At 39.7% G+C, this 27876-nt stretch overlaps 1 protein-coding gene across 8 annotated transcripts; it reads left to right on the forward strand.

Moving 5' to 3' along the window:
• The first annotated feature begins 24 nt into the window (after window positions 1-24).
• Window positions 25-27839, forward strand: CARF (calcium responsive transcription factor). 8 transcript variants are annotated; one of them, XM_075756374.1, is made up of 15 exons: window positions 25-253; window positions 4922-5043; window positions 5960-6181; window positions 7275-7395; window positions 9029-9158; window positions 9724-9808; window positions 13820-14009; window positions 16361-16481; window positions 17378-17521; window positions 17979-18212; window positions 18612-18774; window positions 19757-19832; window positions 23610-23740; window positions 24739-25105; window positions 26565-27839. In XM_075756374.1, exons 2-15 carry the CDS (start codon window positions 4933-4935, stop codon window positions 26681-26683), a joined length of 2214 nt encoding a protein of 737 aa, XP_075612489.1. In that variant the 5' UTR covers window positions 25-253; window positions 4922-4932; the 3' UTR covers window positions 26684-27839. The 8 variants fall into 8 exon arrangements, 7 of the variants coding, with proteins under 7 accessions (XP_075612489.1, XP_075612494.1, XP_075612492.1 ...); XM_075756379.1 differs by having other exon boundaries at window positions 25-108; XR_012836051.1 differs by lacking the exon at window positions 25-253 and having other exon boundaries at window positions 336-5043; window positions 26565-26739; window positions 26991-27839.
• The last annotated feature ends 37 nt before the right edge of the window (window positions 27840-27876 follow it).

Here is a 27876-nt window from a genome sequence, read left to right on the forward strand (position 1 = left end):
GCCCTCCGCGCGCGCCCACTCCCTCCCTCCCGGCTCGAGGGCGCGCACGGTGGCGCGCGTGCGCCGAGGGGCGGTTTGCATGGCGGTGCCAGCGGGAGCTGAGGCGAGGTTGAGTAGAGTCCTGCCGGGTCCTCTGCCCGCTCCCACAGGGCTGGCAGCGGCCGGGCCGCCGTGGGCTGGGCCGCGCTCTCCCCCCGGGGCGGCGGGAGGGGCCCACGCTTGCGTGTCCCGCTCCCCCCGACCCGGGGCTGTGGTGCGGAGGGGTGTGACCGGGGGGGGGGCGGGAGGCGCAGGGTGAGGGGCAGGGGAGGCGGTTCCCCCCCCGGTTCCCCTCAGGGCTAGGTGTGGGGGGCGCTTTCTGTGGGGCCCTTGCGCGGCTGGAGGGGTGTCCCGTGCCTCCCCCTCACCCGGGGGCCGCCTTGCTGCTCCCCCGGCCGGGCGGGGCGGGGCGGGGCAGCCCGCGGTACCGGCTTTGCCCCCGCGGCGGTGAGTGGTTCCCGTGTGGGGCTGCGGCGTTGCTGGAGCCGGCGAGCTGTCGTGTGGGACTGTTTGCTGCTGATGGTGTCTTGGCGTAACTTGGGTTGTGTTTCTTTGCGTGTAAAGTTACACATCGACAATAAACTTCCTATTAAAAGTAATAAACCCAACGTGCAGTGGGCACTAAAAGAAGCTGTAAGTGAATTTGCTTTTTCTGGGAGAAGGGTGCTTGTGTGAGTACCTCTCTGTGCTTGCTTTATGTATCTTTTTCCCGCCTTTTTGACAGTTACTTGTGGCCTCTCAGGAAACGGTTGAGCTTTCCATGTGTGGTGACTCAGGTTGGGGCAACTTGTTGGAGCAGGCAGCTGTGGAGCCTTGATGTATTGTGAGACTCTGAAATCTCATCTATTTCTTAAGCGTACTTAAAAAATGTTAGCATTGTCAGTGTAATTGACACGGGTGCGTTTTCCAGATACTTGTGCTAGCTGCACAAAAGTGACTTACTTGAGAAGCCTTTTAAGTAGGAGTCCCCAGGTCTTCTGTGCTTTCTTAACAGTATCTGCCTGCTCTTCCATGACAGAGGTGAGCTAAATCTCAAACCTGGTACAAGCTAATATAAAGCTAATTGTAACTAATTTACTTAAGGGTATTGCTATGCCCTAATTTTCTCCCTGTTATGTTTCATTGTAATTTCTGACCTTCACCAATGGTGGTAGAGAAATGTCATCAGAGGTAGCTTTTTCAGAGAGAGTGTTTAATTGTTGTAAGCTGTGCAATTTTCTTAAATCTTTTTATAAAACCTCTGAAACGTTTCATGGAAAACACAAAAAAGATTGTTGGTGAGGCATTTGACTGTATGTATTTCTTGTCATGAAGTATAAATTAAAACCAGAATGGGGAATATTGCTGTCAGAAATGCTAAAAAACATGAACTTAAACAGTCAAGCTTTGATTTTTTTTAATTAATTTTATTTTTAATGGGTATGCATTGAAAACTTGAAGCTTGAAAAATGTAAGAGAATGCCCTCCCTCCAGCCCCAGCAGAGTACTCCTAGGTAGAATGTGCTTATTATCACAAAGGACTCATCTGGTTTTTACAGCTTAGGTTTCTTCTTATAACCAAAATGTTGCACGATCGACTCGGTGTTAAAATAACTGGCTCTGGGATTTTGAAAGGCAGGTTTTCCTTTTGGAGTCTGGCTGCATGTTGTTTTCATAAGGAGGCCTCCTAACTGAGGGAAAGCAGAAGCAAGCGTTCATAGAAAACCTTAAAATTAGGCCAGTCTAGAACTGGTGTACTTTTAGGGTACACTGCTTGTAGCTGGTAGGTATAGGTATTACTATAGAATAAAAAATTGGAGGCAAGAAAATACAGAAATCTGTAAGGCAGGGTAGAGGTGTGACTGGACAATAATAGGATTTTAAAGTAATGCTAGTTTGACTTTTCTGTTAGTGTCTTTAAAAGTTTATATATTAACAAACTATGTGGGCTTTTGGATTAGAGAGGAGACTGCAACTGTTATGAGAGAGGCTCAGCTCAGAGTGGGCGTTGAAAACCTGTTGGGAGTTCCTGATGTTACACAAGTTGTGTCTGTGGATGACAGTCAGTGAGAACCCAGCGTATGCAAGAGGTGCCCCTGGCTTGGGCAGCTGTATTATCATGGGAGTTCTTGATGGGTAAATAAATTGAGATCTGACTGCCTTTTTTGTTTTGCTAAACGATCTTGAACTATCAGTGCATTTTTCTTTGGAATCGAACCACTGATGGTAATGCGTAGACTTGATTGCAGTGCATCATGTTTACTCTCTTGAAGATCCTGTCTGTAAGACCCTGCATAAAATGCTCATGATGGTTATTGTGTTTGCCTCTGCTAGCAGTTTCTGTGGCTGCTTGCTCTCTTGGTAGAGTCGAACCAAGGATAGCAATGGCCATAGATTTCCCTTTATTTTGAGCAAAGTGCTTCCCAAACGGAGCCAGGGCAAAGGAAGCAGTCCTATGGCATTAAACTGCACTAACCCTTGAGTTGGAAACGGCCTTGGAGTGGTGAACTTCACGGAGAGCAGCCTGTAGAGCGGTTTGAGTGGAACTGCGTTAAGGCTAAAGCTGAGGCATGGAGAGCTGCCCATTTGATATGTGCACTGAGGATACAGTTGTTGATCCTGTTTTACACTAACAGTAAACTTCCACGTTTCTCCTTCAACCTTTTGTTAAGTGTGGGGTACAACGTTGTTACACTGGAAATGTTTGTGGCACTTGGGTAAAGTGGTTATGAAAAGAGGAGATGTGTGTATGTTATTTACTCATTCATGACAGAATATCCATACATATGTATGTATACAGCATTTAACTGTCTTGAGGAATTTGTTAGCAATATTTACCCAACTACAAAATATATTAACTATGTATGTAGTTGTAAGAATCCATAAAAGTATATTTCTTTAAGACAGAAAAAAATACCCAAAACTCTGTTGTTTGGGGTTGCACAGCACTTAGGTTAATGAAACTTGGATGGTTAAACCATGACGTTTATTGTCCGGGGTGATGTGTGTGCCAATGGTTTGCTTGGGTTAGAATAGCAATTGGACAAAGTCACAGGGCAAAAACATGCCAAGGGCATTTTTTAAACACAAAGATAAAACTGCAGATAATTCTGGGCTACTTATAGAAGGAAGCTGGATAAGTATCACACTATATTTACCCTACTGCTGTCATTTTTTCCCTGAGCTTTGTTATTAACCAGTGTTAGATACAGGCTATTGGGCTACTTGGGCCATTGGTCTGTCCCGATTCTTGGTTCTGTCTTGGGCCGTCCTTGGTTTGGTAGTCGAGTTCCAGCACACTCAGGGTATGCATCATCAGTATCCCTGGAAGAAACTTCTTCAGTTTATCTCAAAGAATTAAATGTGCTGCTTTGACATAACTGACATGTCTTCTTTACGTCTTTTAAGTGAAGGGAAATGGTTGAGTGATGAAGAAATCTAGTTTTCTCTGTTATTTTCATTTGCTGCTAACATGCTTCAGACATTTTAACTGAAACATCTCATAATTGTTCTCAGATCCAAAGCTACAAAATATTTGGTAAATGTGAGGTAACTTCATTTGGAACTTGGTTCGGAGTGTCATCACTTGAAATTTGAATGGAAAAATAAATCTGCTTTAAAGTGTTTAGTATTTTGAGCATATGAGCAGCTTATCTTCACAATGATGTTTGTATCAGCAGGATGCTTTATTCAGCTTCAAAAGCTGAGGAGATGTGGATTTACTTTGCTTGTGGTCCTTCATATCTTTGCAAAGCAAAATAAATTTGTGCTTCCAGGGTTGTATAGTTCTTTTCAAGTCACTCACTAGCCTTTTACATTCTCCTCACAAAAGCTGTAAATGGTTGAAATAACCACAGTTGACGAGGTCCATCTCAAGGAATTTACTATGTGGTGTGGTGAAGAAGATAAAGCTCGTAGGAGTTGTGTGCTAATACACTGCCTGTCTTTAAAATTAATATTGAAGGGAAAAATCCTGAACACCTTTCCCCCTCCCTCACCCTAAACTGCAGGAATTAAGTTTTCTTCTATTCAGTTTGGCATATTATGTGTGTAGTCTAGTATATATGTACTCTAGTAATGTAGGGGCCAAGTTAATTTGTCATTTTGTCTCATTGCTTATGAATTTTTAGGATTGGTCACCGCTTTAAAGGGTGTACTGTCTGGGTAAAACCATTATCCTGTGGATGTGGCAATTCATTGTCCAATGTTATCTGTTTGCTTGAAGGTTTATAGTGGGCAGCTGAGCTCCTTGAAGTATTTTTCTTTGGGATAGGAGGCAAATCTCCAAAGTGCCAGGAGCTCCACCTTTTTGTCTTTCACCAGGATTCGTGCCAAATTTTCAGATACCTGGTGTTTTTCCTGCCCAAAGCTTGCTGCTGTAGACTAACAATAGTATTTTTATTTCATTTTTATGTTGTTTTATAACCCTTTAAAACAAATGTAATTTACTTCAGGATGGCTGCATGACACAGTTGGGTAATGCGAATCCTGTCTGTTGATTATGGAAGTAGATGACTAATATTTTTGTAAAGCAGTGCTGGCATATCTTTAAATATCAAGTGTTCTCTAGATGTGTGTGGTTGTAAGTTGAGTGCTTGTGGACATATTTAGATGAAAATCATGAGTGTGTATGTGTGTTTTGTGTCTGTGTGTACAATATCAAGTCAAGCAAATTGTCTTATACAAAAGTCTAAACTATACTCTTGGAGCAACGCACTGAAATTTTTCTGCAGTGAGTAATAAAGTGATAAAGAGGCAAGGATTTCTTGAGGGGTTTGCTGTTTGCTTGCAGCGGTGTTAGAACTTTTAAGACTAAAGTTGTAAGACCAAAAAAAAACCTCCAGCAATGTCTTGGTGAGGTTAAAGTATGGAAGGCTGCAATAAACTTTTGTAACTTTTCCAGGTCATCTTGTAATGGAAAAAAATGGAGCTGATTGTGACATTGCTATGGAAGGCACTAATGATTTGTTCATAGGCAACTGTAATAGTACAGGAGAGTCAGAAACAAATGATCAGGTTTTTCAGGTGAGATATGAATGTCCTGTCTTTGTAGATGCTTCCTTTACATTCCCTCTGACTAATTTACAGTATGATATTTAATCAATGTGTTTTTTCTTGCCTTTATAGTAATACATTGTGTCTTTTGAAAAAGTACAAAAGTTCTTTCCCTTGGATTCTTAAGCCATTCAGTTTTGAACTGATGAATATGCAGATGTTACATGAAATGACAACTTTTAGTAATCATATTAATACCTCCTGTTATAGTGCTGAAGAAATATATGGTTTATTGTGTTAAAAAAATCCTTTAATAAAAGAATACTTGATGACATGCCTTGGAGTAGGAGGGGTTCAGAACACTTGAAAATCAGGTCAAATGTCTTAGTGACCAAGTGTGGCGAATAAGAATCCAGGGCACAGGACATTTATGTAGGCATTGGGGAAGAAGGGTCTTTAATGTATTTATTATCAAATATTGCCAGATATTCCCAGTCAGAGTGATTTCTGTGCATAAATTTTCTTCTGCAGATTACTTCAGCTAACATACAGCATCATTCAGGTAGTGGTTTAGTAGTGTGCTTATAGTCTCTATGCTAGTGCCATTTGTTGCTGCTTTTCTAATGTAGTTTACAGTAGAGAGTTTCAGCACGGAAGATTTATACCTGTAGAATTTTTGAGAAGGTTATTTGACCCAGGTCTGACTTTAATATTAAATTTAGAAACATTTTTCCCCACTCTTTGGATTTGTGGTTTACAAATTTTTGTAGCAGAAACATCAGAATTGTTTGTGTGATTGCTGCAAGAGATACAACAAATTGCACTCCTTCTTGCGTTGGTCAAATGACAGCACACTGGTTTTAAATGTTCTTTTCTTTTTCTTTTTTTTTAATAGAAATTGCTGCTCAAGATTAAAGTACATTTTACTGTTTTTCCTCTGTGAAAGCATCTAACCTGCATGGATCCCAGGGATCTGTTGTTTGGACAGAGTGACTCTCCCACAGCCTTGCCCATCGCAGTACGCCTCTTGGACAGTTCTCCATCATTGGCTGCACCCGTGCGGCCATCCCAGCCGCAGCCTCGCTCTGCAGAGGAGTTCCACCTGGTAGACCAAACTGGGCAGCCTCTCTACGAGCTGCAGACCCTAGGAGGGCCCAGTGCACAGATGGTGAGTGTGTCTGAAAACAGGGCAGGTGGTTTATTCACAGACGAGGGGGCTCTTTTACATGAACTCTTTTACATGGTGCTTGCTTGTTGTAACAACAGCTGATTCAGACTTTAGCAATATGGTGAAGCTTTTCAGTGGTTCAGTTCATGCTCCAGTTGCCCTTCCTCAGGTAGGCAAATCCTGTCTCCAAAGAACAACTTATGTCTTTTGTCATTATCAAGCCTGGATGTTATTGTGTGATGAGATCCCGTAGTTCTACCACTGCTGCTTTCTCTATATTCCCTGGATAAGTCTCTCCGTGGTTTTTTTTGAGGGGATTGGAATGTTAGCAATAAGCTAACCCATTATGTCTGTCCTTTCCCCCCAATTAATTTGCTTAAAACATTGCTTTGTAATTCTTAACGCTTATTTTTAAAAAGGTAGCGCTCTCACCCAGAGAGTTTTTGGCATGTGTTGTACTAGCACTAGAGATGCTTCACCCATTTAAAGTCTAAGAAATCAGAAACAAGATGATATTTTATGTTATTCTAGGTTTTGTAACATTGTTAGGAGCAACTCTTTGGTAATTATGGGAAAATTTACCATAAGGAGTTGTTTAAGTTTTCCAGAATTCTAGGAGATTTTTTTTTTTGTTAAAGTCTTGAGCTTTTCTTCTATCTGCTTTTGCATAAAATACTGCCCATGAGGTCAGTTTCTTAGGAGTAAAGGTCAAAATTTTTGCGTGTTGTGATTAATTCTGCTAGTCCATGAATGGGGTTACAGTTAATCCAACTATGAATGGCTTTCAGGTTTTTGATAGCTTTAATAGTAGTGTTGTAAGTTCCAAATAAATATGTAATTCACTGTAGAATCCCGCAAGTTGTTTTTTTTCTCTCCTTTAATCAATTAAAGGGCTATTTTAAAAGGGGGGGAGTAATTTTAAGAAATTGACAGTAAATAGGTAGTTTCCTTATGATGTGAAATCAAGTTAAGTTACAGACCCTAATTCCAACCAAGATATTTCCTGTTCTGGTAATAAGCAAGCCCAGTCATGCTCTATGATGATCACCATACAAACTAGTGCCACTCATGCTTTTGTGTGATTGCCTTACAGATGATTGTTGCCAGCCAGTCAGAAAATGGGCAGGTGCTGCATGTCATTCCTTCTGCCCAGCCAGGAATGGCCCAAGTGATTATTCCTCAAGGTCAGCTTCTGGATGTGACCAGCACGCAGGGTGAGTTTAACTTGTGGGACTTGAGGGGATGTGTTCCTCTGACAAAAAGAGATCATGCAGGATATGCTTAAAATTTGTTAAACTTTCCAAGGTTTTTTAAACTTTTTTTTTTTCGTTTTTCTGTATAAAATTCTCAAAATGTGAGCAGTAGTTAAGTGTTCCTGTGGATTGAGAGCTCAAAGGTAAGATTAGAGTCTTGATGCTGTGTGGCGAGAAAAAATGAGTTGGGATTCAAGTCATGATCCAGCCCTTTTCACTTACAGCTGGAATATGGTTTCATGACCTTGCATTGAAAGGCTTGCTCCTACCCTGATGCTCATCCTTCCTGCTCTCTCCACCTGCTCTTGGGGGTGGGTAAGACCACTGTTTGGTTACAGTGTAGTCTTATATGACTTTAAGCTGACTGTGAGCTTTCAGTTACTAAAGAATTGCTGCTAGTTTTTGTAGACAATAAGTTGCAATGGCGAATACTACTTTTGGATTCCCATTTTTCACCCTACATGGGGCTCCCTCTTTGCAAATAGCTGTTTCATAGTGTTTGAATACATGTTCTGCAATAGTGCTACAAGGGTTTTTGTGGATTTTTTTAGTTTTAGTTGTGGCGGTTTTTTCCTAGAAACTTACTGTGTAAAAGACTTTGTAGTTATTTGATCTTTAAAAGACAGTTAGGAAGACTGGTCAGCAGTTGACTATAGAGATTAAAGGGAAAGAAGAATGGACTGTCAGCCCTTGAATTTCACTTGCCTGCAGGTGGTGGTAATGCAGGAAATGGCACAGGCTTCAGAGTAGATTTTAGTGTCTTAAGGGCATGGCTATGTAGAAGGAACCAGTGCTCTTAGCTTTGAGCCAGAGTGGTGTTACTCTGAGGTGCACACTTAGGGGTGTTCTGGCACACACTTTACAGTGGAGCGATTTCTGTACTGAGTCAGTAGCTTATCACTCTTTCTTGGGATGGAGGAAAGAAGCTTTCAGAATTGAAGGGCAAAAAATCCCACATCTAAAGAGAGCTCAGTTTTCTTTATGTTGAGACCAAAGTATCAAATGTCTGCTTTCACAGTTTTCCATTATGTTTTTGTTTAACTATACGCACAGGCTTTAGTCTAACAGTATTTTTTGGCTTGTGGATTGCTCCCTGTTATCAAGAAAGGCTAAAACATTTGTTCTAACAATATGTCGGATTCAATTACAAGAGGCCTGTTTTTTCTTATTTAGGTGTTCTTTTTCTAAGTACAAAGCAGTATCATAATCTCCTTTTTTCTTATTTTTAAAAGTAACAAGTGTGTGATTTGCAGCTGAACAAAATAGTTGTGCAATTCTACATGAGTTTGTGGAAATGTAAAGTAGAGTAATTTTTGCAAATTCTTCTGATTATGTGCTTTGTTGTGGTAGTATTCATTAACAGTAGCATGATTACCAAAGTCCCTGAGTACAAAAAACCTTATCAAGTGTAACTTCATATGTGTGCCTAGAGTTTGAGTATTGATTCACAACTATTAAACTACTTTGTCATCTAGAAATCTTATTTCATATGGCAAAATGCTTGCTTTTCCAACACACAAAGTTTAATCATAGCTTGTCATTTCCCCATTCTGAGTTCAGTTATTAACCAGGAGGATGTTTTATTTTTACAAAGATGTTTCGGAAGGGAAGTGTGGTGATGGGAACTTGCAGACTGCGGCGGTGGCTGCTATAGCAGACAGTGCAAGCAGTTACATTCTACATCCACAGGCATCTCTCACCGTATCGAAAAACCCAACCACCAGGTAGGTCAGGACAAGGATGAACAATCACTTTGATCCACTGTTAGTACTTTTTTTTCCTTGCAGTTTGTTTTTGCTGCAGTGGTTATCACAAAATTACCATAGAACAGAGATTATGAACCCTTAGTATTAGTGAGCAATGTGTAGCTAACTGTGTTTGCAGGCAGCTTTTCAATGTGCCAAAGCAGGGGAAAAAGCAATTAAAAGTACATGTGTTGCAGAGAGAGTTGGATATATTCTGTCCAGAGCAATAGGAGGGCATTTAAAATAGTATGGTGCAAATTACTGAAATTACTCCAAATAAGCAGATACTGCCAACCAAGAGTTGAAAGTGATCCAGCGAAGGAACTGCAGGGAAAGTTGAAGCTTGAGGGAGCAGAGTTTCTTGTATATTAAAACAATGAAATAATGAACCCCAGGTTTTTAAGGCAAGTTGATACAATATCTATAGTGTGATCATATGCTGTAGGTTATACATAAAATGCACTTATTTGATATGTTACCTGTAGTTTAGACTAAATTGTTGCTTTCCTGGATGTCTGTATAGACTTTTACTTTTTTTTTTTAGGGTAGTGGAAGATCCCTTTCCTATCCCTCTTCAGCCGTTGCCGCCAAATACGCCTGCATGGGCATGCCGTCTCAGGAACTGTGAGGTGAGCTGCAAAGAATTCTGACTTGATGTTTTACCATCTAGATCTAAGATATTGATCCTATTCCATGAAAGGAATGGTGTTCATAGTTGTAGAAGTTGTTTGAAGTTTCCTGGTATTATGAAATAGTAATGGTACTACTAGCACATTTAAAACCACTGGTTTTTGTTGCCCTTAGTAATCCATCAATTAAAGAATAAAATTACTTTTGTAAGGCCCAAGTCTGTAACTGTTCCTGTTAGTGTGTGTTGTCACTTAGAAATCAAAATCCCTGTGACTTGCCAGGGTCAAGTCTGGGATTTATGAGAGCACCTTAATGTCAGTGTTTTACTAAGGATTTCTATTCTAGATATTCTCACAGTTGTTTGTTTGTTTGTTTTTGTACCAGCATGGATACTTGTGCTTATTTTCTCTTTTGTTAAAAAAATGTTCTGTCTTTATTCCCTGAGCTGGCTTTTGACCTAAACAGAACTGTCTCTTTATTTGCATATTGTTAGAAGTCAGCAGAACTGTCCTGGTGACTGGGATGATATCAACAGCTAGAATGCATCATAAATCACTTAAAAGGAAGGGAGGGGAGATGGGAACATTCTTGAGAGATCACCTACTCCTTCCTCCTCCTATCAGAATCTTCCTAATAGATGTTTGTTTTACTTTCTCATAATACTTTTTTAAAGGAAAACTCATGCTTCTCTAGCTGGTTCACTTAAACATTAAGAGGTCAGAAAATTAATAACATGAATTCTTCCATGATGGAGGTACTGTTTTCACAGAAAGAGTCACTTAATTCAAATGGCCAGTTAGTTGTTACAGTCCAGTAAGATATATGACCCCTATCACTGTGTTTTTAGCACTATGTGGCACATACTTTCTTGTCTTAACATCAGCGTAGCTTATCTGAATCATTTCTTATTGTTTTCATTTTATAGGAGGACTTGTATTATCATCTGCTTGGTCTATCTATTACAAGAAATTTCACCTGCTGTGTTTAAAATTCACAGTAGCAGCATTTATAAAAGAGCTCTTATTTTTAGAGAAAAGGAAATCAAAATACTGTCTGTTTGAATGTTCTGAGGATATAAACATCTGCCTCTGCTGTTCAGCAGAACTATTGCCTGTACATGTTAAACCTCCTTGTTCCTTTAAAAAAAAAAAAAAAAAAGTTGCTATTCTCCCTGCAGAGTCAGCCCATCCAAGGAGGAATAACCCAAATTCTCTTCCTCTTTGTGTGTTATCAGCAGAGTTGCTTTGCTGAGTTTGTCAGTTACACAGTGGAAATCCACTGGAGACTGCTAGGATGCATGTGCCTTTTCATGGGCACAGACTAGAGACAATGGGATTTTGAGATGTCATTTATCTTTCAGGTGTGACCATCTTGCAGAATGTTTTGTTACTAGTAACAGGATAGAAGGGTCCAACTGGAATTTGGAGATCTAGTAGAAGTGCAGATAAATGTGACAACTCAAAATACCACTCTTTCAGTCACTTGCCAGAATAGAAACAAGCTTAAACAGCATGGAGGTCTGGGTGAATTTCACAGAAGGTGCCAGCAGGTGAAGCCATGGTATAGCCTCTGTACATGCTGCCAATTGTATATCCCAGGGAGCTGATCAGGGCTGAACACTGAAGGGCAATGACTCCTTTGGCAGTTAGTACTGCAGGCAAACACAGAGCAGTGTATGCTGCAGCTGTCCAAAAGTAGCACTAAGCTCTGTGTTTGGTGTTGATTCCCTGAGTGCCTTGAAATGTTGAGCTTACGCTTGCTGTGCCTAGACAGTGTAATGCCTCTGGTATCCTGCTGCTGTCAGTTCACTCGAGGAAGACTGCAGTCTTGATGCGTGCACTTTAGTGTAAGCTTTTATGTACCCTTGCTGAGATGAGGCCAGGGGGTAGAAAAGGAATTGCTCTTCTTTTTGGCTTGAAGCTTGGCTGGAGTTAAATGATTGGAGAATATCAGATTACTTCAAAGTAATTACGTTGTTAATAAAAAGAGGATTTTAAAAGAAACAGTTATTTTTCTATAACCTACTTAGTTTTCAGCAGTCTGATCAGAATACATTTCCAGCATGTATCAGCATACTGAAATAGAGTGTAATTAAAAACTGCACTAATTAATCAACTGTACAAAGCTAAGTTCATTTATTTGTGTGGAACAGATGGTCTCATTTGTCCGTTTGCTCCTACTTGGGAAGCTCCTAGAGAGCAGGGATCCTATGTGCCGTACAATTTTCTTCTCCTCTCTTCCCACCAATTTTGGGAAAATGATCTATCTTGTGCGGAAGTAAAGCCAGAATAGGAGACAGCGCCTTAGCTGTTATCACTACTTTTCTGGCACAACAGTTTTATTAGTCTTCTCTCATCTCCTTAGAATCAGGTCAATGACCTATTTATAGTGACGGGTATAAGATATGGGGGGAAAAGTGCTGGTCATGCAGTATTCACTGTGTGGAGTGGTACTGTTATCTCTCTTGCGAAAGGTGGCATCTGGGATGTTTCTGTAAAGAAGGTGCTTCTGGTACTTCTGAGGCTGCTTTGCTTCTCCTGGATTTTTCAGATCAGATTTTGGACAGAAATGTTACTTATTTCTGACCAAACAATTGCCAGCTTCTCTTCACCACAGCTGTGTGAGTGCAGCCTGCGTACGCTTGCTTAACTGCTGGAGCAGTGTGCTTGCAGTGCAGTGAGCTGCTGAAGTGTAAGCAAGTGGTATCTCGAATGACTTATGCAGCCGGCGCATTCATAACCTGTTGTTTTTGAGCTTGCGCTAGCAGCAGCACGGTGCTGGCCCGGTTCATTCACAAGGTGTTTGTTCTTTGTTGACTGTAGGTCTTGCTAACCACATACATTTTGCTTTTCTTAAGTGACTGAGGCAGATTTTCTGCAGTTGTCAGTAAAGTATTTGTATCATAATAATCTTGGAGAGTCACTGTTGCTGCTTTTGTTGTCAGTATTATTTAAACATTGAAGGTGGCAAAATAGATCTATCAGACTTTAGTACTCATTCACCATGGGTTTGCCCTACAGATAGGGGTAATACTGAGCTGGCAAACTACTCTGGGTGTTACTTCCAACTGTTTGATCAGCCTGATCCTGAGCTGCGTATGAACAGAAACGAGCATGGCATTCTGAATTTGGATGGAACGCTCTTCTCTGTCCCAGTGCTTTCACTGCTTGATGACTGGCACTGGTATACCAGGACTGAACCAGCTGTGATGGCTCTGAGTGGCTGAACAGTTGTCATGGGGGATGCTGCAAAGTCGACAAGTTGTTTGTGGGTTTTTTGTTTGTGTGTGTGTTTGGGGTTTTTTTGTTTTGTTTTGTTTTTTACTTTGCATCAGGTTAGATGCAGTTTCTCTGGAGTTGCCCAGAGCTTAGCAGAGTTCATTGAAACCACCATCGTTTTGCACATGGCAAATCTGGTATATTATGTTTCTGTGTGATGTTGAGAATCACGAATGCCTTGAAGACTGGGAGGAATATTACATGAGATACTCAATTCCAAGTTAGTGCACTAAGTGGATGAGACAGTTACTGGTGGTACAAGCAGGTGTATTCTGCTCCAGCTCAGTGCAGCGTGTGTGTGTTGAAGTAGATACATTGCCAATTTTTAGAGCTTCAGAGATTCTCTGTGGGACTCAAGTGAAAATGTTCACTGAAGACAAATTTGCCTAGGACGTGGCTGCAAGTGAAGTATGTGTTTGGGAAAACAACAGGAGTGACGTTGTCCTGTGGAAATCAGAGTTGTCAGTAACTGTAATCTTTTCAGCGGTTCTTGGTGTACTTAGGGTCTTGGAGGGCTGACAAACTCCTTACCTCAGTGGGGAGTGTTCTGTTGTTAGATCCTATGGTAAATCTATTTGAGAGGATAGTAGTGGGGGGAGGAAAACAAGAAATGCCAAAAATCTGAGTCTGTGTCCTCACCTGCCAGAGTCCCTGACTGCTTTTGTTTTCTTGTGTAATGTTCAGCAGTCAGCTGGGTGAATAATTCTATCATTTCACCTCCTTTCCATACAGAAAATTGGGGACTCGTACCGTGGCCATTGTGTGAGCGAGACAGAATTAGAGAGTGTCCTAACGCTACACAAGCAGCAAACACAAAGTGTGTGGGGGACACGCCAGTCTCCAAGCCCAGCCAAACCCGCCACACGGTTGATGTGGAAATCTCAGTATGTCCCATATGATGGGATCCCCTTTGTCAATGCAGGTAACTAACTTTTCTTTTAATAACTACTTTCAAAATTTCAATGTCAGTTGCCAACTGGCCATAACGAAGGATCTTTATGCTGTTCCTTAGTGTTGATAAAGTCAAAGCACAACCATAAAAAAAGAGCAGCTTAGGTGACACAGTCTGAAGGAGCTTGTTTCCCTGAAACTACAGGCTTATGTTTTGTTGTGATTAATTCCTTTTGCTCTTTAGAAATAAATTAGCTAAGCACCATTTGATGGGGATTCTTGTGCTGAGATCTTTAGATGGAGGTCCCATCTGCTCTATTGGGACATGGAAGTTGTCATAAGGGTAAAAGCTTGTTTGAGTATTCTTGCCTAACTTAGAGATCCTTTGAAGAGTTTGTTCCACAGGAGTCAATCAACTGTTTAAATGGCACCTTTAAAAAAAGTTGAAGAAATTTTAAAAGAAAAATAAACATCAACATACCACAGCAGACAGATTATTTTTTTTTATTTTAAATGAATGTGCAGACTTCACAGGTTGGTAATTATATATGTAGCTGATGCAATGCATATGTGAAATTACTGAGAGTTCATTTGGATACAGAATGAACAGTTTTTAATTGTTACATAGATATCATGAATGACTGGAATGTAGGTTATGTGCTTGGGGTTTTTTCTTGAAAGTAACTGAAAAAGTAAAATGTTACCACCAGTTTTAAAGCTTCAGCCATAATCCATGAGGTATAAGAAAGCTAAGAACAAAGCCAAAACAACTTACACTTTTTTGTTTTTCCCCAAAATGCATATGAGACATCTTCAGTTTTCTGTAAGATCTGCCTGATAAATGAGTTGCCCCACAGTAAGATATTTAGAGCAAAAAACACATGTAGATTTTTTCTTTAACATGTTGTAAACTGTTAACAGAGACTCAGATAATTAAGTTGTAATATTTTTTGTTTTGCTCAGGCCCCCAAACAGGCATTACATATGTTTCTGACATGTTCCTTTTCCAATACCTTTAGATTTGATTTATAACTCCCTATGAAATTCATTAAAATCCTTTACACCTGTAGAGCAGAGATTGTAAATATGGTTTACTGAACTGCAGTTTAAATCCCAAATAACTGAATTCTAAACTGTGCAAGACAAAAGTGGTGTTCTCGAGGAATTTATCCCTTCTGCATAAGTGGAACCAATCTGAAATAACTGCCCTGCTGTGCTTCATCCATGGGGAAATATAGAGAAGTTGTGTAGCTCCCTATAGTGTAAAACATGCACTAATCATCAAAATCTTGTTTGTTATTTTTAATAAGAATTTTGGATAGTTGATACTTTTGTAAAACAAGGGCCCCATCAAATTGCTCTTGAGATTGATATTAGCAAGGACTAGTTTAAAGCCGTTGAAATCTTTTCAATCCTAGAACTTCAATTTTAAGTTTGTTTTTAAAAAAGACAAGATATGTTTGTTATACATAATTATCTTTTAAATTTCCTATTTCTTTATTTGCATTGATTTTTTAAAATATTTTTTATTAATTTTTTAATGTCACACTCTAAGGCAGTAAGTCATTAGATATCTTATGGAAACACATTATGTTGCTGTTGTGATACTTTAAAAGGTTTTGGTTATATCACTTGTGGTTTAGGCAGCTCCTTGCATGCATACTGGGGTATATGAATTATAAATAAAAGATAACTAAACATGATGTGGAAGAAATTTGGAAGAAGTTCCTTTCTTGAACACTTTAATGCTATGCCTGTTACCCCTTTTGTTAGAGGTCTGACTGGAAGAAGTCACTTCCAGTTTAGAGCTAAGCAATATTTGTTTAAGCCTGTCTGGTTTTGTGGGGGTATGCTACACTGAAACAGTGTTATTTAGCAGATAAGACAGGTCAGACTTGCAAGTAGGAATTTATGGGACAGCATGGTCTGAAGTATTGATTTAAGACAGGAAACTGGAAGTAGCTGCTGACCTTTGATTTCAGATGTGGATTTTTTCAGTTATTTAGGGGATTCTGCTTCTCTTATGCTTATTACCAGCATTGTGCTGCTTTGGTAACTTGCAAGGCTGCTCATCTTCTAAAGTACTGGTGTTCACAAGGGCAGAATCCAATATTATGTCTTCATATACATTGCAGGAGTGTTGTGAGGTGTAATAAGTTTGGGAAATGCTTTGAAAATGCTCCGTGTTTCTTACGTGCTGAGAGAGAAGAATTTGCACTGTATTTAAATGCTTGCTGCGCTTAAGTGTTCTGCCTTCTAGGGAGTCTGGTGGTAAACAGAAATAACTGTTTTGGAAGTCTTATTGTTTCTGTAGTTACTGTTTTACAGTAATGGCTTCAGTGGTTGCTCAAATAAATAGAGCACATTACTTTCTGTTCCCAGGAAGCAGAGCCATTGTAATGGAGTGCCAATATGGGCCAAGGAGGAAAGGGTTCCAGCCCAAAAAAGCTGGTGAGCAGGAAAGCACCTCCGGCCATCTGTACAAAGCCACTTGTCCAGCAAGGTAAGAATTGTCTGTAAAGCTGGAAGACCTACTCAGCATCCTATGAAAGCGTTCTTTCTGTGAGCTCGACAGAGCACTGTTTGGGGGTGGTAGCTGATGTGCACTGTAGCTCTTAGCTTCATGTCCTTGATAAATTGAGGTTGAGACTCATTTAGAGGGAAAGGGGAAATGCTGTCCTGTTAAACTGAATAAGGCTGAGATTTGATAGATTGCCTGGATGCAAAGTAGCGGTACATGAGGATATGAAATACAAGTGGGAATCATTCTCTAACTGTGCATTAGTGAATTATTGTGACCACTTTTGGTCCTAAAACTTTGTCATCTTATTTGTTGTTTTTCCTTTGGGCTTTTAATTGCACTTACATCAGTCAATCCTAATTTAGCAGATCTCCTGTTTGCTGAAGGAGTTACAGCTCTTCCTGTTCACTGGGGACTTTCTCCTTATCCAACACTAATGTTTTTTTTCCTTGTCCTTGAGCATCCTCCTGGGTGCTTGTTCAATTTTTACTGAGCCAGGAGTGTGTTTACCTGGACAGTTGTAGCTGAGTATGTATGTGCTCAGGTCTGGCTTCAAGCTGGGCGAACTACAGCCTGTTCAGCAATGGTGCTGTGCTTTTACTGTACTGAGAGACAGAGGATTTTTTGCTGGTGTGCACTCTGACTCAATGGCTTCCAGACTGGAACTGAAGTGTGTCTATCTGTATCCATCTGCATCCATCTACTAATCTTAACAATTCTATGGCTCTCTTAGAGACTCCTCACCCCTTGCAACACTCTGCTTGAACTTTTTCTATACTAATATTTGATCAAAGTAGGTGAGTTTTTTGCCTTCCCCCCTGAGGGCAAAGTGTACTGAATGAGAATTTTATTTTTTTATTCCTCCCACCCCTTGAAAGGATCTATATTAAAAAGGTTCAAAAGTTTCCGGAATACCGAGTTCCTACTGACCCTAAAATTGACAAGAAAATCATAAGAATGGAGCAGGAGAAAGCATTCAACATGCTGAAGAAGAATTTGATAGATGCTGGCGGTGTTCTCAGGTGAAACTTCCACTTTTTTCTTTATCTTGACAAATGAAGCAAAAAAGAGCAATAATTTGCTTGGTTTGCTTTATTTTTTACCTAGTCAATTTATTAAGGCTCTTGCTTAATATCAATAGTAAAAAAAATCCCACGATGTCAGTAACACTTCTGTGGCTCTGGAGTATTTAGTTTGGTAAATGTGTTATGCGCCAAGCTGTGGAACTTCAGCAGATGTTTTCGTGCAAGGAATAGATAGAAATAGTTGTAGTATTTGCAGGTTTGAGCTGGTTTGTTTTGCATTGAAAAATGTGAGGGGGCCCTGAGGTCTGAAAGGCAATATCTTCCAGCTCAGGGCCTGTAAAAACTGAAGTTACTCTAACTAGGAGGAAGAGTCTGACAATCACAAACAACCAAGAGACTAATGTTTTTGCCTTTGCTTGAGAATTGTGTGTAGAAACTCGTTCCTTCTTGCCAGGTGGTATGTACAGTTACCCACTCAGCAAGCCCACCAATATCATGAAATGGAAACTTCCTGCCTCCCTTCTTCACCGTCCCATTTTTCTGTGTCTTCTCCTGAGGAGGAGGAGGAAGTTGTTAGAGATGAGAACTGTACTCTGCCTTCCCGACTTCATCCTCAAGTGGCAGACAAGATCCGAGAACTGGTGTCTCAGGGAATAGAGCAGGTCTATGCAGTGAGGAAGCAACTAAGGTACAGAACTGTCTGGCATGCTCTCAGTCTGTAGTGCTGTTATCTACTTTTGCATTTGATTAATTTAGTTTGCAACTAAATGGCAGTACTGATGCATTACTGAATGTATTTCTCATATGGCATGAGAATCTGTTTTCCCAGCTTTTGTCTTCTCTTTCCGTTTCGTTGTAGGTAGCCCCTAAGAGCTGCTGTTCTCTTTAAAGTTAGTTGACTAAATGGGGATTTTTAATTCCAAACTCTGTAGCAGATGCACAATGAACTGGGTCAGAAGATTGTCTAGGTTGCTCTTGTCTCATCATTGTAATAAGGGGAGGGAGAAGGTAGCAATGTCTATAACAGAGGGAAATAGCACAATATATTTTAAATACACATATTTTAATATCCTTTAACATGCGACAGAAAGTATGTGGAAAGAGAATTATTCAAGCCTGATGAAGTGCCAGAAAGACATAACCTGTCCTTCTTCCCCACTGTGAATGACATCAAGAACCATATTCATGAAGTGCAGAAATCCCTGAGGAATGGTGAGATGGTGTGTAATTCAGAAAGTATCCCAGCAACGGTATGTTAGCCTTTGTGTTTCTTTTTGATTTTTGGAGTTAAATACTGGAAATATTATTTTTAATTTTCACCACTTAGCTGTATTTAATCCAAAATTCTCTATGACTTTATATTTCCAGCAGCAATATTTTCAGTGGAATCTCTGGCTGAGCAAGATTGGATTAAACGTGAATAAAACCTTCTGACCTTATTCAGTATTTATCTCATCAGCATTAGATTGCTATTAGTTGTTTGACAAATTATACAATACTAGCACTTCATGATGACTGCATGAACTGGAAGCCATGTGGTGTAGAAAAATTGGCAATGTCAGAACATTTTATTCATGGCTTTGTCATTGTATGTGTTTTGGAGAAGTTACTAGTACTTTTCTGAAAAATGGGGATGAAGTATGTCTCAGGTGCAGTCTAAGTTAGGGCTTGCACAACATTTTGAATGTGTAAATATTAATAAATGCACATTATAGCAAGTGAAGTAAGCATGAAGTAGATACTTCAGAATGCTCAGTAACTCTTATGTGTTGTTCCTTAATTTTCTTCCACATATTGAGTTATAAGGGATGCACAGTGATCCTAGTTTTCCCAATTATAAGGCTGACTGCTAAGGAATTGCTGATTTAGAATCATCTTTGACAAACTATTCTGTTAAATCATGCTGTGTCATCAGTCTTTTCCCTCTTCCTACACTGCTCTTGGCCCATGTGAGTGGGTGATACTTGTTAGTTAGCCAAATGATTTGACTACTTTCTCTTTTAAAGTCTTTGAACTGTCATGAGCAGACTTTAGCCTTCCTGGTATAGTGCATGTTAAAAAATCTTTTACAGTATTTTTTTGCAAACCAAGAGCTCCCAAAATGCATAGTTATAAGTAAATAAGAAAATGTCAGTTTAGACAGTGTTTTCTAATGGGTCCTGTATTGAGCCTATGTTCCTGTAGTAGACAAACTTGCACCCTTTCTGAGAACTGAGATCTTTTTCCTTTCAGCTGCAGTGGACCACAGACAGTGGAAACGTTCTCACAGAAACAGTGACTGTTACATTTGCGTCACCACCTTCAGATGGTAGGACTGCATTAATAACTTAAGTGTCTCCAAATGCGATTTGTTTTATTAGCTGTGTATCAGAAGTTCACTTTCCTTCCAGGGAGGTTGCTGTCATGTTCTGTCACTCAACTGAACTTAAGGAGGATTATTTTGGAGTGTCTCTTTTGGCATACTTTTTTCTAACTATTTGACTGCATGTGTGGAAAAACGTGTAGTCATGATGGGGTTGGCAGAAGTATGAAAACTGTAATTTTGGCTTTTATTTAGCATCCTCAAGTAACTGAAGATTTTAACAGTATGCTTATGTGGAAAGAACATTTTGCCTTGGATGAAGGTGCTGATAACACCTGTGCAGACAAAATTAAATTCTTACTGAACACATACATCTGTCAGGGCACACATTACCCAGGAGCCAACTGGGTAGTTGAGTTCCTCAATGGTTTGTGCTTCACACATGCTTAAACATCTTGCTAAAAAGGACTTGAATGCACATTGCAATTCCTGCTTCCCACAAAGTCATTGGCGTGATGAGTTCCACTGCTAGGACAGGCCCTGAACAGCAAATGTTGTATTTCTGTTGTCAGAGTTGAGAGCACTCTTTTTCCATTTTTCTTAATGCTTAGAATAGAAATAAACAGCTTTGACAGTGGCAGCAGGGCTGCGAGATATGTTTCTTCATAGGTGTAACTTCTTTATTAATGTGTGAAGCCAAAGGAGCATCTCTTCCCAGTGACTGCTGGGAAGCCACCTGACAAAGTATTATACTACCTCTCACTCAGTTGCAAACCCATGTTTCTATAGAAATCTACACTCTGGTTTTATGTGTTAATGTCAAAAGTCCATGAAGATGCTAGTTACACTATTTTTCCTTCGTTGGAAGTGGGTTCCTGCTACTGTTACTTCAACTTCAAAACATGTACTAAGACAAAATACAGGTGTGTTTAACTAGATCAACTTACTACCCACATAGTTAAGATTCCACATAGGCTGAGATGCTGGATCATGGTGGCTGGTAATAAATTTAAAATGAGAATTTTCTGCCCTTTTCCCCAGGTTTCAAGGATGTTTTGTCTAGTGTGACACCAAAAGAACTTTCCTGCATGTTTATGGATGCTTTCTCCATCCCTTGCTTAATAGGTTTGATAGGAAACTCATCAGAAAAGTTGCTGGCTTTTTGCAGGGATGTGATTGCAGCAAGTTGGAAGAGCCTAATTGTTTGGATACATTAAGATAGTGCTGCACTCTTCTGAGATGTTTTTAGTGTCAGTGGCACTGCCAGCTTATTTCCTCATTTAATTGGAACATGGTGGTGGGTACTTTTTGTTCCAGACAGCTGATAGAGAAGTCTATCGGGACCAAAGGGGCACTGCCACAGTTGCCATGTTTAAAGATTTACTCATTTTGACAGTTACCCTCCACTGTGGTTCTTGCCTGAAGAAGTCCTGACGTGTTTGTGTTTCTTTGGCCCGATCTATTTCTTATCTTTGTTGTAGCAGGAAAAATAAACCTCCAGAGGTTTGGCTCACTCTGTGATTTCTCCGAAATGACTTGGTGAACATGATTTATGTGGAGCAGTTCGTGTACACCAGTGCATTTACAGTTAATAAAAAGGCTAATGTTGGACTTTGTTTTGTTTGGGAGTTTTTTTAACTCTCATTTTTAGCTGTTGCTGCTGTGGATCAATTTGAACTGAAAAGCATCATGCATGCTTGGTGCTCTTAGGGTAAGAATTTCAGTGTTGACAAGTGTCAAGAGGACAAGGTAAATGTTTAGGCTCAGTTTGAATAGTGTCCTTTTTTAAGTAAATCTTGATTTTTAGGAAAAAAATGAATTTGCAATATAAGCAGATTTACTGTGCTTAAGCTTGTGTGTCTATGTTAGTATTTCCATTACTGAGCTTTTATGGAGGGACACAGAATAGTTGTACCTTCAACAGCTGTGACAGAGCTCAGCAGGGATGACTTTTGGTATAGCTGTCTGAATGCTGGAGAAGGTTCAGGAAGACCAATTCTTGTTTTCTTTGTCTTTCACAGATGATTTTCCAAGGCAAAGTAGCCTGTCAAATGTGTAAACATCCATCCAGTGACATACTGAGTTTTAAAGGAAGCTAGAGAATTGGATTTGTGTACATGTGCACCAATTCAGTGAATATAAGCAGATACTCTAATTCCAGCATATCTTGTCTCCACTTCAATATGTGGGTATGTGTTTGCACACATTGCAAACACATATTTATAATTCTATTACAAGTCTAAGCAAAAAAGGAAGCTTGACTTCGAAAAAATCAACTCTAATGTATGTGAAGTGGTAACAAGGAAAACCAGCACTGACTTTTAAAACTACTGTTTGTGTAAATATTTTTTTTCATTTCAACTTGTGCTGAATGGGGACAAATTTACATTTAAGAAATCAAACAATAACAGAACTAAGCCCAGCTGTTTGTGTTTGTTTCCTTCTTGTGCAGAAATCTGATCTCCATGTGATAGAGCTTTCTCTGTTTTCTCCTAGGTGTAAGAGTCACTGTAGCTATCAAACTTAAGTGTGTTCCCTTTTGCATCTTTTATGAAGTATAATGACAAATGAGATAAAGTATCCATATATATATATATATATATAAAATTTACTTTTAACTTCTGGCATTCATACTGAATGCCCATGCAGCGGGGTAGATAAGGAATTGAACTACTAGCTTTATTCTTAGGCATGTTGGTGTGGAATACAACCTAAGTAAAGAACTACCATCTCTTCCTACATATGAATATTCACATAAGTATGTAGGATCTCTCTATAGTGTTAAGAGAGCCTAAATATTTGAAGTAGTTATGTTCAAGGAGATTTATAGTGTGTGTCTTACGGTCAGTTACGATAAAGAGTTTGCAAATCAGTATATATGTTGAAAAACGTATCTCCAGTCAGATTGCTGGAAACTTTTGTATGATTTTCTGCTAGAAAGCTTTTTGTGAATTGAATATTCTCAATTTTTGCCATTCACCAGGCTAATCTACATGCACAGGGCAAGCTCTTCTTTTGCAATTATAGCAATGAAGCTGCGAAATTAAGCAATGCCTGCTTGTGTTTGGATAAATCTTATCCAAAATGTTCTGGGTACCTCAAACAGGAAATGGAATGATCTCATGGGAAGTTTTCTTGCAGAAATTGCTATAAGTGAATCTCAATTTTTACAAGTCTTCAGGAAATGAAGTCCATCATTCTTGCATTAAATAAGAATTTTGAGGATATGATGTAATCTGTAGACTGAAAGGCCTCCAGATAAATGGACATTTGTTGTGATATTGCGTAGAAGTTACCCTAATTCCACAGAGATGTTTGGAAGAGAGTGGTGAGACTTAGAGGATTTCCTGTGTAGATCTTTATTTTGGAAGACAACACTTTCTTTTGATGCCTGTCTGTTATTGATCCCTTACTGAGGTGTATGTATTGTCAAATTATTTGATTGCTGCTTTGATAGAAATGTTTCAGCTTTTATGTTTTAACTAGAAATTCAAAGCACAGGGTAGGTTGCCATTATTTTGCTCTCCACAACGGATTTATTGATGCTTCTTTTTTCACTCTGAACAGACACATACAATCTTCCTACAGTATTGTCTTTTTCTCATACCCAGCCTTTTTTCTTTAGCATCCAAGTTCTTCTGCAAAGAGAACAGCATATATGTATTTACATGTCTTATATGTCTCTATTGAGATTGAAGAGGTTTGTTCACTTTGCAGGGGAGGCTTTTAAATGGGAAGAAGCAATTTGTCATAACTGTCTGCTTCCTCTCTGTGGCACTGTAGGGAGCTCAGCAGGGGAGTCAGATGTCACCAAAGCAGAATCCAACCAGAGCGGGGAGTCCTTGCTACCAGAAACAGCTCAGCTGTTGTCTTCGCTCTCTTCACTTCAGCCCAAGATATTTGCACAACTTCAGGTACAGTCAAGTTGTTTACAGAACATCATACATTCTGTACTGGGAATGCTGAAGGTGAGCTGAGAACAGCAAGTTCCCTCTCAGCTACTGATTCCAAATAATGGCTGGGTAACACGGACTTTGAAATAGCTGTCAATTCATATTTTGGCCTCTCTTGCATGTCAAGTTTAGCGTATAGCTGCAGTGCAGGGGATCCCACTACCATCTTTTGACGCTTTGAAGTTAGGGTCTCTCGTGAAGGCAAAACTAAGAAAATGAAGGTAGTGGGTTTCTGCCTCAAACCAAGCACCTAGTCATTTTCCACGTGGTCCAGTCATTTCATAATGAAAATGTTGCAAAACTGAGGGGAGATAAGTCAGTCTTACTTACTCCTTTTAAATTCTTCTCCAGCCTTTTAAGAAAATATGTTAAAATCCTAAAACTGCTCCCAGCTGTTGAAAGGCTGAAAAGTGGGGATAAGAATGTCATGCTAAAAGAGCTTCTTCTAAAGCTCATCGCCCTTCAAAGCTGGCTCTCTTAGCCTTCTCCCTAACTACTTCTTCGAAAAGCTACCTTCGTACTTCCTGAACTCCAGTGAAATGCATCATCTCTTCCCTAGAAATACAGTCTTTAGTAAGGTGCTGTTCTACTTGCTGTTCCCTTCTCTTTCTGAAGTCAACATAGCCCCACCTCACTCTCTGGTTTTGAAAGCAGTATGCTTAGCTTTTAGTGTTCGCCTTTTGTGGAAATGGGCAGTATTGGGCAATGATTTGAAACTGAATATCAATACAAAATTAGAGCTTTATGGTCATTAAGTAGTCTTCTAGGTGCTGCTAATTGTCCTAATTGTTTTCTGATACAACTTTAGCCTAGGGTTACTGGGATTGACTGTTCAAAAGAGATGAGGTATAGGAGGTCAGAAGCTATCCAGTTCAAGCATTGCAAAATGTGTGTCATTAAATGCAAATTCCTCCTGCTATAAATACTGGTATGTTAGTACTTCTGCCTTCTCTTCACAGGGATTACAGCTGCAGTCAACTTTTACCTCCACAAATGGATCAACAGCCCTGATAGCTGTAAATAACCATTCCCCTCCCAGCCCTGCAAGTGTCCTGGATTCCACAGGGAGTGCAATAACCAACCATTCTCTCGTACTTGGTCAGGGACACAGTCTGCAAGCAGGTGCCGGTCTAACACAGCATAGCACTGCTGCCTCTGCTTTTGGGACTCTGCCCGGCTCTGATCAGAGTCTGGTCACCATGGGCCAGCTGGTAGCAGTTGGAGGGGTAGATGACTCCAGAAGCCTAGAAGGAGGCATCCATCAGATTCTTCTGGGAGATGTACAGACTATTCCAGTACGAATTGTGGACAGCCATCCAGCACTTAGTAAGTTGCAGTCTTCCCAATAATATGTAAATATAGAAAATACAGTGGATTTTGTTCTGTGTGTCTTGAAGAAGGGAGAGAAATGTATTGATGTGGTTTAACCCCAGCTGGTAGCTAAGCACCATGCAGCTGCTTGCTCAGCCCTCCCCCTGGTAAGAGGATGGGGAGGAGAATGGAAGAAAAACCACCTCATGGGTTGAGATAAAGACAGTTTAATAGGATAAGAAAGAAAGAGAATAATAATAATATGATAATATAACATATAAAACAAGTGATGTACAAACACAATTGCTCACCACATGTGGAAAGGAAAAAAGACCCCCATGCCCAGTTTGTTTCTGAGCAACAGTTCCGCCTCCCAGCTAGCTTCCTTAGTTATATCCGGAGCATGAGGTTATGTGGTAGCGAATATCCCTTCGGCCAGTGTGGGTCAGCTGTCCTGGCTGTGCTCTCCCGGCTTCTTGCGCACCTGGCAGGATGTGAGAAGCTGAGAAGTCCTTGACTTAGCGTGGACACTACAACTACCTAGCAACAACTAAAATCATCAGTGTGTTATCAACATTATTCTGGTACTAAATTCAAAACACAGTGCTATACCAGCTACTAGAAAGAAAATTATCTCAGCCAAAATCAGGACAGTTGGTAATGGGGAGCTCCAGCATAGACTTCTTTCACCTGGTTCTGCTGGTTCTAATTAGATTTTTACTGTGAAAACATGCTAACTGAAGAAAAAAAAACCCGACAACCAAACCAACCAACGAACCCCAAACCTTAGTTTTTGCTGTAAAAAGATGATTTCTTAGTTAAACTGCTTTTCACTTTCTTTGACCAAATACCAACTTATTTGATAAATATGATACTTTTTCTCCTGTGTGTGCATACACTTACGCACATGTGCACTTTGTTAAAATTATCCTACATGTTTTGGTGTTCTGGATTTTCTCTTGTCCAAGTGCTAACTTAAGAATAAGCTATTTCCTGCTTGAAATGTATGTGCAGTCATTGAGAAGTATCCAATCATGCCTGAAGTGTAAGTCATTCTCTAAATCAACATGCTTTAGACTTAATTTTTTCAGCAATAGCATCTCCATTCCTCCTTTCCCCTGGAAAAGAAAGAAAAAAATTAAAACATGGTAACTTTATTTTTCCACGGGAAAGAGGAAAGACATCTTGTGTGAGTAATTTTATATCTCCAAATATTATTTTTTTAATAAAATGGTTTAAATATTCTTACTTGAGGGGACCCTTACTGCAGTAAATTCGTGTCAACTTGCAATGTCTTATATACAGTAGATGACATAATTGGCTGTCAAACTAAACAGCAGTTAACTGCACAAATGGCTTACCTATTAGCTTGAGTTCCTGAAATATTTTTCTTTTAAATGCATACAGTTATGGGGGCTGAAGCCTTATGAGTGAAGTGTGAATTTCAGTGTTTGTTTTTTGTTTTGTTTTTAAGCTGAAGAAAATACAGAGGGTGTTATCTGTGTGAGCCAAGTTAAACAAGAGCCACGGGAAAAAGCATTGTCTGTGGAGCCAGATAAAATCAGAGACTGCCATAGTCCCTCACCTATTTAAATCTGTGAAGCCCGGAAGGATTTTTCAAATTGGAGAACTCCAAATGTCTTGGAAAGGCAGGTGCTCTCAAAGTAATGCCATTCTTATTAAGTTGTATTGCGACATTCAGACTAGCCATATTTTACACTAGTTCTGACAGCTGTTTTGATTTATGACTGATGTGGCTCACTGCCAATTCCAGGTCATTCAGTTGCCCTGTGGAACACCACATCTCTCTTCTATTTCAAGTGTTGAGTAATTTGGATACTATCCAAATGGCACATTTTGGTCGACATTTCTGAAGGTCTTCCACAATTTAATTCCTTAGCTTTAGAATGTGGATCACAATGCTGGGTTTACTTTTCTCTGTGAGACCCTCGACTGTTACGGCACTATGGAGACCATAGAATATGCCAGCTCCAAGACCACAGAATCCAACAGCAAAGTGTATCAATACAGCAATGGGGTTTTTTTTTTTTTGACAAAATGAAGGTCCAAGGTGCTAAATTTCAAAGTGATATGAAGGACATGGATGCTTAAGAAAATGCAACTTTGACCTGATCATAATGTTAATGGTGTGAAGATCAAGGAGAGGAGAAAGGTGAGGTTGCCAGGTGAACATAAGGTTGTATGATGAAGAAAAGTGTGTGAATTGTAATGGTGAATGTTTTCAACTTTGACATCTTTAAACTTATGTTCTGTCTTTATAATGAGGTTCATGCCTGCTTGTAGTGGTACTGTATTAGTCATTGGTCATAACAACTAAAAGCAGGAGTCTTGTCTCATAGGAAATGATGCTGCCACTTCAGCTTATCTACCTTTGGCTTTATGCACTTCTGCTATCAGCTCAGATAAATATGGTTTAACCTGCTGCTATTCGTGATGTAGGTCTCATGGATACATTACTAATGAAAAGAGTCCCAAGAAAACAAAGCAAGTAATCTAAATCCAGGCAATATGTGTAAGTGTGCTGTCACTATAACATTCAGAAAACGAACTATTCTTCTTCAACAGTGGCAGCTTCTAAGACTAAAGTGGTCCATATTACTCAAAATAATTACCAGGGATCTTAAAAAAACCTGAATATGGCAAAGAAATATCTTTTAGCAATGTTTAATCCAAATCCATAATAAGTGACAAGCACTGAGTTGTTGTAATCTGTCACAGACATGTTCTTTAAGAAAAAAAAAATACACCTGCAAATAACTTGGAAT

This window comes from Balearica regulorum, chromosome 6 (genome assembly GCF_011004875.1).
Source record: "Balearica regulorum gibbericeps isolate bBalReg1 chromosome 6, bBalReg1.pri, whole genome shotgun sequence".
In the NCBI taxonomy this organism is placed as follows: Eukaryota; Metazoa; Chordata; class Aves; order Gruiformes; family Gruidae; genus Balearica; species Balearica regulorum.

Coding starts and splice junctions, on each gene's coding strand:
- CARF (XM_075756374.1), top strand. CDS start 4,933: ATGGAAAAAAATGGAGCTGATTGTGACATTGCTATGGAAGGCACTAAT. Junction 17,522..17,978: donor GATGCTGGCGGTGTTCTCAG/GTGAAACTTCCA, acceptor CCTTCTTGCCAG/GTGGTATGTACAGTTACCCA. Junction 19,833..23,609: donor TGCGTCACCACCTTCAGATG/GTAGGACTGCAT, acceptor GTGGCACTGTAG/GGAGCTCAGCAGGGGAGTCA.